This window comes from Giraffa tippelskirchi, chromosome 7, assembly GCF_054371585.1.
Source record: "Giraffa tippelskirchi isolate mGirTip1 chromosome 7, T2T-mGirTip1v1.2.pri, whole genome shotgun sequence".
In the NCBI taxonomy this organism is placed as follows: domain Eukaryota; kingdom Metazoa; phylum Chordata; class Mammalia; order Artiodactyla; family Giraffidae; genus Giraffa; species Giraffa tippelskirchi.
In genome coordinates, this window is record NC_137281.1 from 49,686,755 (window position 1) to 49,699,283 (window position 12,529).

General features: G+C 47.4%; 1 protein-coding gene across 2 annotated transcripts in view; it reads right to left on the reverse strand.

Moving 5' to 3' along the window:
• The window catches only part of CRISPLD2 (cysteine rich secretory protein LCCL domain containing 2), a 64,152-nt gene that overhangs the window by 12,083 nt on the left and 39,540 nt on the right, over positions 1–12,529 (reverse strand). For both annotated transcript variants that reach the window (XM_081511489.1, XM_081511490.1), the window contains exons 12-14: positions 9,679–9,751; positions 6,489–6,564; positions 138–271 (exon numbers count right to left, since the gene is read on the reverse strand). In XM_081511489.1, coding sequence (XP_081367615.1) covers positions 138–271; positions 6,489–6,564; positions 9,679–9,751 — 283 coding nt within the window. The remainder of the gene's footprint in view (positions 1–137; positions 272–6,488; positions 6,565–9,678; positions 9,752–12,529) is intronic.

The window sequence follows — 12,529 nt, forward strand, 5'->3', positions numbered from 1 at the left end:
ACAGGCTTGTCCTGGGTGTTCTACTGAGAATGCATGCCAAGTCTGCCCAAGCTTTATCTTAAGGGGCACTGACCGTGGCCCTCCACCAACAGCCCCCACGGGCCTTGGGTGTTGAGTGTCCAAGAACACAGCCCTACCTTTCAGACTGGACTCCGTTCCTGAGTGAGCCTACGTAGATCTTCTTTTTATCCACGGGCATCACGTCCACGTAGCCTCCACTCTCGTTTCGGATGACCCCCGCGTGCACGGCAGTCTTACAGATGCTGGAAGTCTGAAAATGCAGAAGGGCTGCGATCAGTGTCAAGGTCAGGCCCTCAGTCACACCCTGATGGGGTCAACTGTGACTTGGCTTGCTGGTCGATAGGATATTGCTCCACCAAGCCCTAGAAAGTAACCATCACTACCTCAATTCCTCAGTGGTCTCTCCAGGGAGACCTGGCCTCATCCCGCATTCATTTGTTCATTTTTTGACAAATATTTTCTGAACACCTACTATGTTCTGTACTAGATGCAAGAGGATTCGAGGGGAACAAAATAAAGGTTCTGCCTTCAAGGAGTCAAGAGAGACAGACAAACAAAAACACAAATGAGGAAAACTCACGCCATGAAGAAAACAAAACCTGATTGTGAGATAAGATGAAGGCGCTCTTTTAGAACAGTTAATACGGGAAGATTCCCAAAGACATGGGAACGTCTCTGGGAGGAGTGTCCCAGGCAGAGGGAGCAGCCTGTGCAAAGGCCCTGGGGTGCAGTGAACTTGTCATATCCAAAGAATAGAAAGAGGGACCAGGGAGGCTGGAACACAGTCAGGCAGAAAGTGGCAGGAGAGGGGGGAGGAGGTGAGCAGGGGCCAGTCACTCGGGGCCGTGAGGGCCACAGGGGGCATCTGGGTTCACTCCAGGTGCCATATGAGCCACTGTGTTTCAAGCAAGGACAGGAGATGCTGTTTTCTAAAGTTGTCGAGTCATCCAATCCCTGTGTAAGACAATCGTCGAGTTCAATTTCCATTAGGGTCTTGACTTATCCAGTAGAATAATGCTCCTCAGACTGGGTTGTCTGAGAGTAATAGATCAATGTTTCTCAAAGCTGGGGAGACTCATTCAGGGCTGAGGAGGCCAGTGCTTGTGAAAGATGCAGGCTCCTGGACCTCACCCTGACATACCTATGGACTCAGAACCACCCCCTCAGGTGAGGGCCAGGTGATGCTGAGGCCGACTCAAGGTAACACCCTCCTGTCTCTTCTGCGGTCCTTCGTCTGGCCTGTGCTGGACTCTGACACTGGCCTTGGCAGCGAGCCTCCACCCTCACTGCAGCTGTGGCGTCTTTACCTGGTGATGCCCTTCCTATCCCCCCCTCCTCCCTTCCCCCCCTGCAGATTCAGCTGCTCTGGGGTGAAGCCTGAGGCTGAGTGTTTGTCAGGTGCAACCAGGGCAACAGACACAAGAGGAGCTAATCCATCTGTGGAGTGAACAGCCTCCATCACAGTAAACAGCTAATGTCAACTGAGCTTATTGAATACCAGCCCTGGGCTGCTTTTTGCTTGTCATCTCATTTCATCTTCCAGTGAGATGGGTGACTACATTATTCCCATTTTATAGGCCAGAAACACAGGCTCAGTGAGATTGGATGACATTGCCAAGGCCCTGAAGACACTTCATGGTTTAGTAGTGATTCCAAACAAGATGGGCTAAAGGTCAAGTCTTTGCCTCTGTGGTCAGCAGACTAGCAGAACTGCCCACCGAAGATGCCCACCCTCGTCCCTCGAACATGTGGGCATGTGACCTGACACAGCACAAAGACTCTGAAGATGTGACGAAGGTAGGGACCTCGAGACAAGAGGGTCTTGAATTACCCCAGTGGGTCCAGTGGAATTCCAAGGGTCCTTGCAAGAGGGAGACTGGAGGGTCAGAGGCAGAGAGAAAGACCTGACAGCTGTGCAGACTGCCAGCTCCTGCCACATCCCTTCCAAATCCAGGCCATTCCAGACAAGCTGCTGGTTTTGCAGAAGAAGGAAAAAACACTCACAGTAGAAAGCCCCGCCCTGCCTGCTCCCTAGGAAGTTAATATTGCTGTTAAAAGCTGGAGAGTCTCAGAGCCGACAGGCACCCTCACACTAAAGATGGGAGAACTGGATTTCTTGCTTCCCACCACTGACTGACCTGAGGAGCTGAAGGCCAGTTTTTCTAATCCCACGCAAACATATCTTGTCTTCAGTTCATACATTAAACGGATGAAGGCCAGATTCCTTAGCCCGAAGCAGGCTCCGAGGCATCTGCGAGGCCCTGAGGCTGCAGGCAGAACTCTGTGAGCCTAGAGGGTTGGCAAGAACTTTCGAGGTTTTAGCACTGAGCCTGGGAAATCCAGCATCCCAGGCAAACTGGGATGGTTGGTCAACTTTATCAGTACAAGGTAGCCTCCTCCACCCCCACCTCCTCGGAGGAAGGATCCACAACTTTCCAGTTCTCAGAAGGGTTTGTGTCCCTAGAAGATGAACAAGCAATAAGTCTGCCCCATCTCAGAGAGAAGCAGAGAAACTGCTAAGGAAATGATTCTTGTGGAATCCTCCTACGTTCGCTGTTTGCGGGGCTGAGCTGGGGCTCCCTGTCCACCCGGTGGGCGGGGCTGGGGGTTCTTCTGTCTCCCTCTCTGTATTGCTCACGCTCTGAGTGACCAGACCCAGGGCCTGCCCGGGAGGCACATCCTCTGACCACAGCTGCCAAGAGGCCGGGTGCTCCGGTGTTGGGGCCTCTGTAATGGCCCTCTGCTCTGGCCCCCAAGGGTGTCTGGGCACCCGCGGTACAGAACGTCCCATGATAACAGCAGGCCGCAGGCATGGGATGCTCACACCCAGGGCCTCATCCTCCTCGCTGCACACGCCTTCCACCACTCACGGCGGACAAACACTCTCCTCCCGCTTCCTCCTCCCACACGTCTCCTCTCACCTCAGCTTCCCCAAAGGTACAAGGTATCTGCTTTCTCTTCTCAAGACCCGAGGCAACATCGACTTTGTTGTTGTTCAGTCACTCAGTTGTGTCCAACTCTGCAACCCTACGGACTGCAGCACGCCAGGCTTCCCTGTCCTTCACCATCTCCCGGAGCTTGCTCAAACTCATGTTCATTGAGTCAGTGATGCCATCCAACCATTTCATCCTCTGTCGTCCACTTCTCTTCCTGCCCTCAATGTTTCCCAGGAAATCATGGTCTTTTCCAATGAGTCGACTCTTCGCATGAGGTGGCCAAAATACTGGAGCTTCAGCTTCAGCATCAGTTCTTCCAATGAATATTCAGGGTTGATTTCCTTTAGGATTGACTGGTTTGATCTCCTTGTTGTCCAAGGGACTCTCAAGAGTCTTCTCCAGTACCACATATTGGCAACACTGGTATCTGGATACTTATTCACAAGCACTATCAACAGAGATCTGGTCTCAGCACCCCTGCCCCCACCACTGGTTGGCTGTGTGGCCTTGGATGACCTATTTTAACCCTCAGAGGCTCTATCTTCTCAACATAAAGCAGGGATCATCACAGGTCATCTTTCTGAGCATTTATCACTAGAGGCCGTTTCAAGTGATTGATACAGTAACTCCCAGTAACCTACATAGTACGTATTATCATCATCATCATTATTATTATGGTCATCATCATCATGACCACCACTATTATTCCCTCTTAACAGGGGTTTAAAGACTTGCCCCAAATCACTGGGCTGGCAAACAGCAGAGCCAGGACTGCCACTCAGAGCCGGCAAGCTGCACACTACTCCACAGGGGTTAATAAGACCCTGAGAGGGGCTAGCGAGGTGATTATGTAAAGATCAAAGGCGAAATGCAGTCCTGCACACAGTAAGTGCTCAACAGATGTCAGTTAACAAGACAAACAACACCATAATCATTACTCTCACCATCACCATTATTGAAAATTCCCACAGGACTGTCATCTCCAACTCAGCGGTCCTTGAAGTGCCGTCTCAGACCAGCAGCATCAGCACCACCAGGGAACTTGCTAGAAATGCAGATTCCCTGGCTCTGCCCCAACCCCCTGAGTCTGAAAAGCGGTGGGGGTGGGACCCAGAACTCTGTCTGAACAAGCCCTCTGGGGATTCTGGTGCACGCAGGAGTGTGAGAACTCAAGGAGCCACAGAAGGAGATGGGACAGATAAGTCCACCATCCCAGGACTGCTAAATGTCACAGCTGGGGCTTGAGTTTCTTGCATCTTCTGACCCAGACTTGGTTCACAGGCTACACCCTGGTGCTCCTCCTGCTTGCAGCTCACCACAAAGTGCGGGGTCTGCCAAGTAACGCACGCCGGGGGAGGCACTACTGGGCCCTTCGAAGGCCTGGAGACAACTCTCCCAAAATAAATCTCTTAGCTAAACAGACATTTTCCAGGGGCATCATCATTTCCCAGAATACAGAGTGACCTAGAAACCGAGGCCAGAAAAGAGCCTCTGAAACGGAGGTAGTTTTCTCTTTCTTTCTCCCTCCCTTACTTCCTTTTTTTTTTTTTAATTTTCTCAAGAGATGTTTAGGCATTGACTACTGCAGTATTTTTATCTACTTATTCTTTTAACAAACATTAATTGAACAATTATTATATGCCAAGCCCTGTCATGGGCACCGGCACAGTGATTTCAAAAGCTCAAAATCCTAATGAATAACTTAATTAGAGACTGAATACAGGTTTTCACAAACAGGCCTGTTCACACCTGTGTATTCAGAAGTGCAGCAACATTCATGCAGGCAGAACAGACCCAAAGGCAAGACACGCCCTCATCTGCATAACGTCTTCACCACTGTCAGTGTCCTGATCTGGGGCAGGTTATTCTGAGCCTCCCTGTCTGTCTCTGTAAGATGGGAGTAACAGTACCTACTGATGATGTTTTTAAGAACCTAAAACAAAGTAAAATGTAGCCTCATATTATTACTAAAATTTCATCAAGTTCTCCTTGCATTTCTAAACTTTTTTTTTTTTTTTGCTTTATATGTTTAGCTGCTATACTGTTTGGAGCATATGGACTTGATTTTCACATCTACATAAATTGTACCTTTTATGCCACTGCATAATGAATTGTCTCGTCCCATTCAGTATGTTTAAATTCCACTTTATCAGATAGCAATATTGCCACTCCTGCTTTATCTATTTGTCTTTTTGTACTTTACTAGAATCATTTTGCTTGTCCTTTTATATTTAAAGCACTTGAAAATCAAAGACTCTGTCTTTCAGTAGCAGGTTTTGGCTTAAATATTTGGTATAACAATTGATTCACATTGTTTTATTCCTTCATTAAACTTTTAGAGCTCCATTTTGGCTAAGCACCTTTCAAGTTGAAAAAAAAAAAGGCTCGGTTAAAAAGGAGAGGAAAAAAGATGAGGGGTGGGGGAAGGTCAATCATGAAGGTTGCTTTGACTTTACAGAACTCAGTAAGCTCACATTACAGGAGTCCAGAGTAAATGAAGGCAGATGGAGGCAAAGGTAGGGGTGGTGATAGTAGATGCAGGAGAACTATAGAAATGAAGGTGAAGAAAAGCTGAATAAAAACATTAGCTGGGGTTGAGTGAAGCTGATCTACTCATGGACTTTCAGATCTAGAGGACTCCCTGAACTAGAAAACCCCAGCCCTGGCTCGTTCTACGGAGAGGTGAATGGCTTGGTCAAGAAGATCACACAGCCTGTTGGGAAGAGCTGTGACTGTATTCACATCTCCTGGGTCACCATGTCCCTAAACCCTGGACCACAGGAGGGAGAGACCTTGTTCTATAGGAGCCACATCTGCAAACTCTTATATGTAGGATGGATAAACAACAAGGGCCTACTGTGGAGCACAGAGAACCGTATTCACCATCCTGTGACAAACCAGAATGGAAAAGAGTATGAAAAAGAATGTGCATGTATAACTGAGTCACTTTTCTGTACAGTAGAAATCAACACAACTCTGTAAATCAACTATACTTCAATAAAATTTAAAAAACAACCAAGCTAAAGTTTCCTTGCTAAAGTTAGGATGGAAAAATGGAATATAGTAAGAGTGGTTATTAACAAGTAGCAAATTGGTGGTAGTTTGTATTGTCTTCTGTGTGCTTTTAGTTCAGTGCATGTACACAGCCAAAAAGAAATGCAATGAGTAGAGAAGACCAACAGCTACACAAGCTTCAGGAGAGCGAGAAAGGTTATTAAGTATCTGGGGGAATGCAGTATGTGGTGCATGGCAGCCTTCACATGAGAAGAGCAGGTCAGTGAGGGAGCAGGATTCAGTTCACAAAACTCTGAAGATGTCTGGGTAAGAGGAGGTACACCCATGTCTATGTTCATTAGCACACACTGGTGGAAGCACAAATACTTCTGAAAATGCAGAAACTAGAGCACTGGTAGCAGAAATGAATGATATAAATTTATCTAGAGGCACAGGAATGAGATCTTAAGTTTCTGATGTCCAGACCCTGGAACATGGTTTCTGTGGGGTGGTCACTGATAAGGCCAGAATACTCACATCTGCATAGATGTTGCTTCCAAACACGGGAGCCCAGTAGGATGGCTCATCTTTGCAGTGGGCTGGACAGCGAACTCTGGAAAACAAGAAGCGTTTAGGGAATGGTTATTATCAGCAGAAAACAAAACTTCTTGAGAAAAGCAGCTGGCCCTCTTTATTTGCTCATCAAGATTTAGTACTTAGATGAAAGGTAATTATTACCACAGTCTACTCTTTAAGAAAAAAAATATATATATATACCTCTCTCACCCTAGCAGTGATAAAAGATATTTTTCCTTTTCTTAAAAGTACATGTAGAATTTTATTAACATATACACACTACTATATATAAAATAGACCTACTGTAAGATCCCACTCTATACTACTGAATAGCACGAGGAACTATACTCAATACTCTGTAATGGGCAAGGAAAAAGAATCTAAAAGAGTGGATACAGATGGAAAGACTGAGGGCAGGAGAAGGGGGTGACAGAGGATGAGGTGGTTGGATGGCATCATCGACTCAATGGACATGAGTTTGAGCAAACTCCGGAAGATGGTGAAGGACAGGGAAGCTTGGCATGCTGCAGTCCACGGAGTCACAGAGAGTCGAACAGAGAGTCGAACACGACTGAGCAACTGAACAACAACAACAGATGCACATATAACTGATTCACTTTGTTGTATACCTGAAACTAACATGACATTGTAAATCAACTAGACTGCAATCAAAGTTTTTTTTTAAGTTCTTCATATTAAAAGACATGCACAAACAATGAGGGGAGATGAAACAAAAATCTAACAGAGGTGAGTATGCAACTGTAAGGGGTTGTACCTCCCATTCTTGGGTGTTGGCTGGTTCACACTGTGGGTACTTTATAGAGATTAAAATCAATAGATTTCTTTTTTTAAGGCCACTTCCCTGTTGTGGAGGAGGAAAGGGTGGGGGCGCTCACCTCTATGAGTCACAGAATATTCCAGGGAGGGAACACTGATAACCTGAGGCGGGAAGGCTTTGCTCCCTGCTGTGTCAGTCACCACGCCCCTGCCGCAGGGGATGAGGAGAGCGCCTCAAACCAAGGAAGAGCACAAGCTTGACTTAAGAAAAGGTCTTTTGTCTTCATCCGGAACAGGCACACGTGGGCTGGAGCCCAGGGACCAAGAAACCAAAAAGGTAGCCAGAAGCCTTCTGGCCCAGAGACAGACAGGATGCTGAAGGGGAAGAGAGCCAGGCAGAGGGACTGGGAAGTGGAAAGGATCCTTTGGGGCGAAGAGGCAGGGTGGGCAGAGAGAACGAGGATGTGTCTGAGATTTAAACAGAAAAAAAAGAGAATTCGGGTAAGAATGTTCTTTCCTGCTTCTAGAATGAGAGGTCAGAAAGATTTTGGATAGTTCGTAGTATGTCAAGTTTTTCTTTTTGTTTGTACTTTCTGAAATTACTTCCTTCTGCTTCTCTTTAATGTGTGGGAAAATATTAAAGGGATGCTTTCCCTTGAACATTCAAGGCGGGTCAGCGTGGTGGTAGAGGTGGCAGTGGGCAGTGAGAAAGCCCCAGGGGGAAAGTGAGTAGCCAAGGGGAGGAGTCTTGGGCCCAGTCCAGTCCCCTCTCCTTCATCAGCACCCTCTCGGGGTTCCTCCTGCTCACCCTCGGCGGGGGGTGGGGGGGTCTCCGCCTGTTAGGTTTTGGGGGAGCCGCTGCACCCAGCATGCAAGATCTTGGTTCTCCAACAAGGGATCAAACCTGTGCTCCTTGCCGTGGAAGCAGGAGTCCTAACCACTGGACCACCAGGGAAGTCCCTCACCTGTTGGTTTTAAGGTCAGTCTTTCCGTTGGAGAACCCACGGGCCTCCAGGCCCAGGAGAAGGGCTCAGGGGGGTGCTACATTCCCTAGCTTCTGAGAGGGTCTAATAGGTACTTCAGAGGCACCTCTTCTTTAGTTATGACGCACCATCTTCCAAAAACTAGCCAAGTAAGGTTTAGGCAGATGTGTGTAAAACTCACTCCTTAGACAAACTGCAGTACATCCACAGAGTGGAACACCACTCGGCAACGTGAAAGAAGAAACAAATCACCCACTGGCTCTAGGACACAGATGAACTGCAAAGCATCCTGCAGAGTGAAAGAAGCCAGACACACAAGTCTTTGCTGTGATGGCTCCATGTATGTGAGATTCCAGAAAAGGCACGACTCTAGGGACAGGAAGCGGATCAGGGGCTGGCAGGGATACAGGTGAGAATGGAGGGAGGGGAACAGACTTCAAGGGAACCTGCTGGGGCGATGAAAATGTCCTCTACAGGGACTGTGGTGTACACTGGTCAAAACACACCCAACTGTATACTTATTACTGGTGGATTTTACTGTATGTAAGTTTTACCTCGAAAAAGCTGGATTTTAACAAGCTGGTTCTAAAGTGACCCACAGAAAATATCACAGATCAAATACAAGAATCTAAGAGTAGATTCCAAGGGGACCAGTGGTATCCAGCCTCCAGAGTTCTCAGCTGATCTAAGGGGTCAAGAGTGACAGGTCCTGAGGTCTATCTTGGGGCCTGGGAAGAGCTTGGTGGCAAATGAAGTCAAACACTCTCTTCTGCTTCCCTGGTGGCTCAGACAGTAAAGAAACCGCCTGCAAAGTGGGAGACCTGGGTTTGATTCCCTGGGTTAGGAAGAATGTCCTGGAGGAGGACATGGCAACCCACTCCAGTATTCTTGCCTAGAGAATCCCATGGACAGAACAGCCTGGCGGGCTATAGTCTATGGGGTTGCCAAGAGTCAGATACGGCTGAGCAACTAAGCACACTCTCTCCTGCTAGTGGATGCGACAGTGAGCGGGGCAAAATCATCTTCTCAGTTAAGTTCCTCACAGCAGGCCCCAGGAGCTTGGCTGCACAAGGGGCTCACCTAGAAGCTTCTAAAAACACGATGCCCTCCTGAGCCACCCTTGGAGATTGGGATTTACCCTTTCAATGCCTCTCTGGCAAGTCCAGTATGCAGCCAGGGCTGAGAATGAGCGGTCTCAGGGCGAAGTCGGGTGGGTCCTCGACTCAGACCACAAAGCAAATGACTTCCTGGGTGGACACATGCCAGGGCCACGTCTAGAACTCAGCCGTGCGTGGCTGCCTGCAGTGACCACCCCACCCACCCCTCAACTCAGCCTGGCCCTTTTTCTCTCAGCCCCCATGTTTGCAAATCTAGATGCCAGGAAGCCTTACCTTGGGCAGTGTGTCCCCGGCTTCTCATACGGGCAGAGCTGGGCCACAGTGGTGTAGCAGTCCAGGTCTTGCACTGTGAATGGGAACAACAGGTCACAGGCGGGCCTGAGCCTCAGGCTTCCAGACTGTGAAAGGGGCTGCTGGACAATGGGTCCTGGGGGCTCCTTGGGCCCCTGAACTCGGAGGAGAGCCAGGATGAGCACCCAGCAGGTACCAGGCCCCAGTGCTCCCGACTCCTCCCCCAGGGCTACTCAAGGGATGAGACAAAACTCACAGCCTAAATGAGTCTACAAGTCAAAGGTCGTCACCCTTACCAGCTTCTCTGTGGGGCCAGCATTGTGCTTTTCCACTTTGAAGTCTTTCCCTCTACCTTATCATGCTGGATCCTCATAGAAGGTGTTATTTTAATTATGTAGATGGGGAAACTGAGGTCCAAAAGAGCTAAGAGACCCCCTGAGGCTGCACAGGACTTGATGAAGGTCTAGGTTTTGATTTCCAACCTCAGCTCATTGCTCAAACCCTTCCCAAGGGGTGGGTGACTCCTTCAAGGTCAAATGCTGTGTCTAAGGAAGCACTTCTAATCCTGAATACCTGTGGTCTCTAACAGCCTGTCCTTGTTTAGTCCAGGCCTCAGCAAACTCTTTCTTAAAGAGTCAGAGTAAATATTTCCAGCTCCCTGGGCCCTATGGTCTGTGTTATAACCACTCTACTCTGCTGTTGTAGCAGAAACCAGCCTTCAGTTCAGTTCAGTCGCTCAGTCATGTCCAACTCTTTGCAACCCCATGGACTGCAGCATGCCAGCCTTCCCTGTCCATCACCAATTCCCAGAGTTTACTCAAACTCATGTCCATTGAGTTGGTGATGTTATCTAACCATCTCATCCTCCGTTGTCCCCTTCTTCTCCCGCCTTCAATCTTCCCCAGCATCAGGGTCTTTTCCAGTGAGTCAGCTCTTCCCATCAGGTGGCCAAAGTATTGGAGTTTCAGCTTCAGCATCAGTCCTTCCAATGAACACCCAGGACTGATCTCCTTTAGGATGGACTGGTCGATCTCCTTTCAGTTCAAGCAACTCTCAAGAGTCTTCTCCAACATCACAGTTCTAAAGCATCAATTCTTCGGTGCTCAGCTTTCTTTATAGTCCAACTCTCACACCCATACATGACTACTGGAAAAACCATAGCTTTGACTAGACAGACCTTTGTTGGCAAAGTAATGTCTCTGCTTTTTAATATGCTGTCTAGGTTGGTTATAACTTTTCTTCCAAAGAGCAAGCATCTTTTAATTTCATGGCTGCAATCACCATCTGCAGTGATTTTGGAGCCCCAAAAAATAAAGTCTGTCACTGTTTCCATTGTTTCCCCATCTATTTGTCATGAAGTGATGGGACCAGATGCCATGATCTTAGTTTTCTGAATGCTGAGCTTTAAGCCAACTTTTTCACTCTCCTCTTTCACTTTCATCAAGAGCCTCTTTAGTTCTTCACTTTCTGCCATAAGGGTGGTGTCATCTGCATATCTGAGGTTATTGATATTTCTCCCGGCAATCTTGATTCTAGCTTGTGCTTCTTCCAGCCCACCATTTCTCATGATGTACTCTGCATATAAGTTGAATAAGCAGGGTGACAATATACAGCCTTGACGTATTCCTTTTTCTATTTGGAACCAGTGTGTTGTTCCATATCTAGTTCTAACTGTTGCCTCCTGACCTGCATACAGATTTCTCAAGAGGTAGGTCAAGTGGTCTGGTATTCCCATCTCTTTAAGAATTTTCCACAGTTAGTGGTGATCCACACAGTCAAAGGCTTTGGCATAGTCAATAAAGCAGAAATAGATGTTTTCCTGGAACTCTCTTGCTTTTTCGATAATCCAACCGATGTTGGCAATTTGATCTCTGGTTCCTCTGCCTTTTCTAAAAGCAGCTTGAACATCTGTAAGTTCATGGTTCACATACTGTTGAAAAACCATTCTTAGGCAACACAGAAATGAATGGGCATGGCTGCGTGCCAATAAAACTTTATTTACAAAACAGATGGCAGGCAGGATTTGGCCTTGAAGGTTGTAGTTTGCCCACCTCTAGCAGAGCCTATCATTTAGATGGGCAGGGGTCTATGCAGAGGTTCAACAAGGGTCTGTTATACAATGGAATGCTGGCGTGACCATTAAAATTAGGTTCAGACGTCCACTTAAGCTATAGAAGTATATTCTTGGTATATTATTATTTGAAAAGAAAATCAGGCTACCAATTTCAATTTTTAAAAACATATCAATGTACATATTACCAACGTATATACTCAATGCAGAGGGAAAATAAACTCTATAGAAATCCACCCAAAATGTTCAGAGTAGTTATCTCTGAGTGGTGGAATTTAGGTCTTCTTTTTTCTTTTTTCCCTACTGATTCTCCATATTTTTTAATTATCTGGAATAAATAGGTATTAATTTTGTAACACAGTAAAATGCTGCTACATGTTTTTATAAAGATATCTAACCAGGTAGTCAGGTATCCAGGAGGAGAAGGGGACGAGAGAGCATGAGATGGTTGGATGGCATCACCAACTCAGTGGATATGAGTTTGAGCAAACTCCAGCAGACGGTGGAGGCCAGGGAGGCCTAGCGTGCTGCAGTCCATGGGGGTCACAAAGAGTCAGAAACTACTGAGCGGCTGAACAACAACAACACGTCTGGTATCCAGGGCAAATGACAAGCATGGCTCTCCCAGAGGAAGAAAGGGTGGGTGGGCAGTTTCCTGGGGTGGAGGGAGAATGTTGGTAGTGTGCCCATGCACCCGCCTGCCTGAGACCCTCCAGTCAAGTACCCGGTCTGGGCAACTACAAACCCAACTCCAATTCTGAT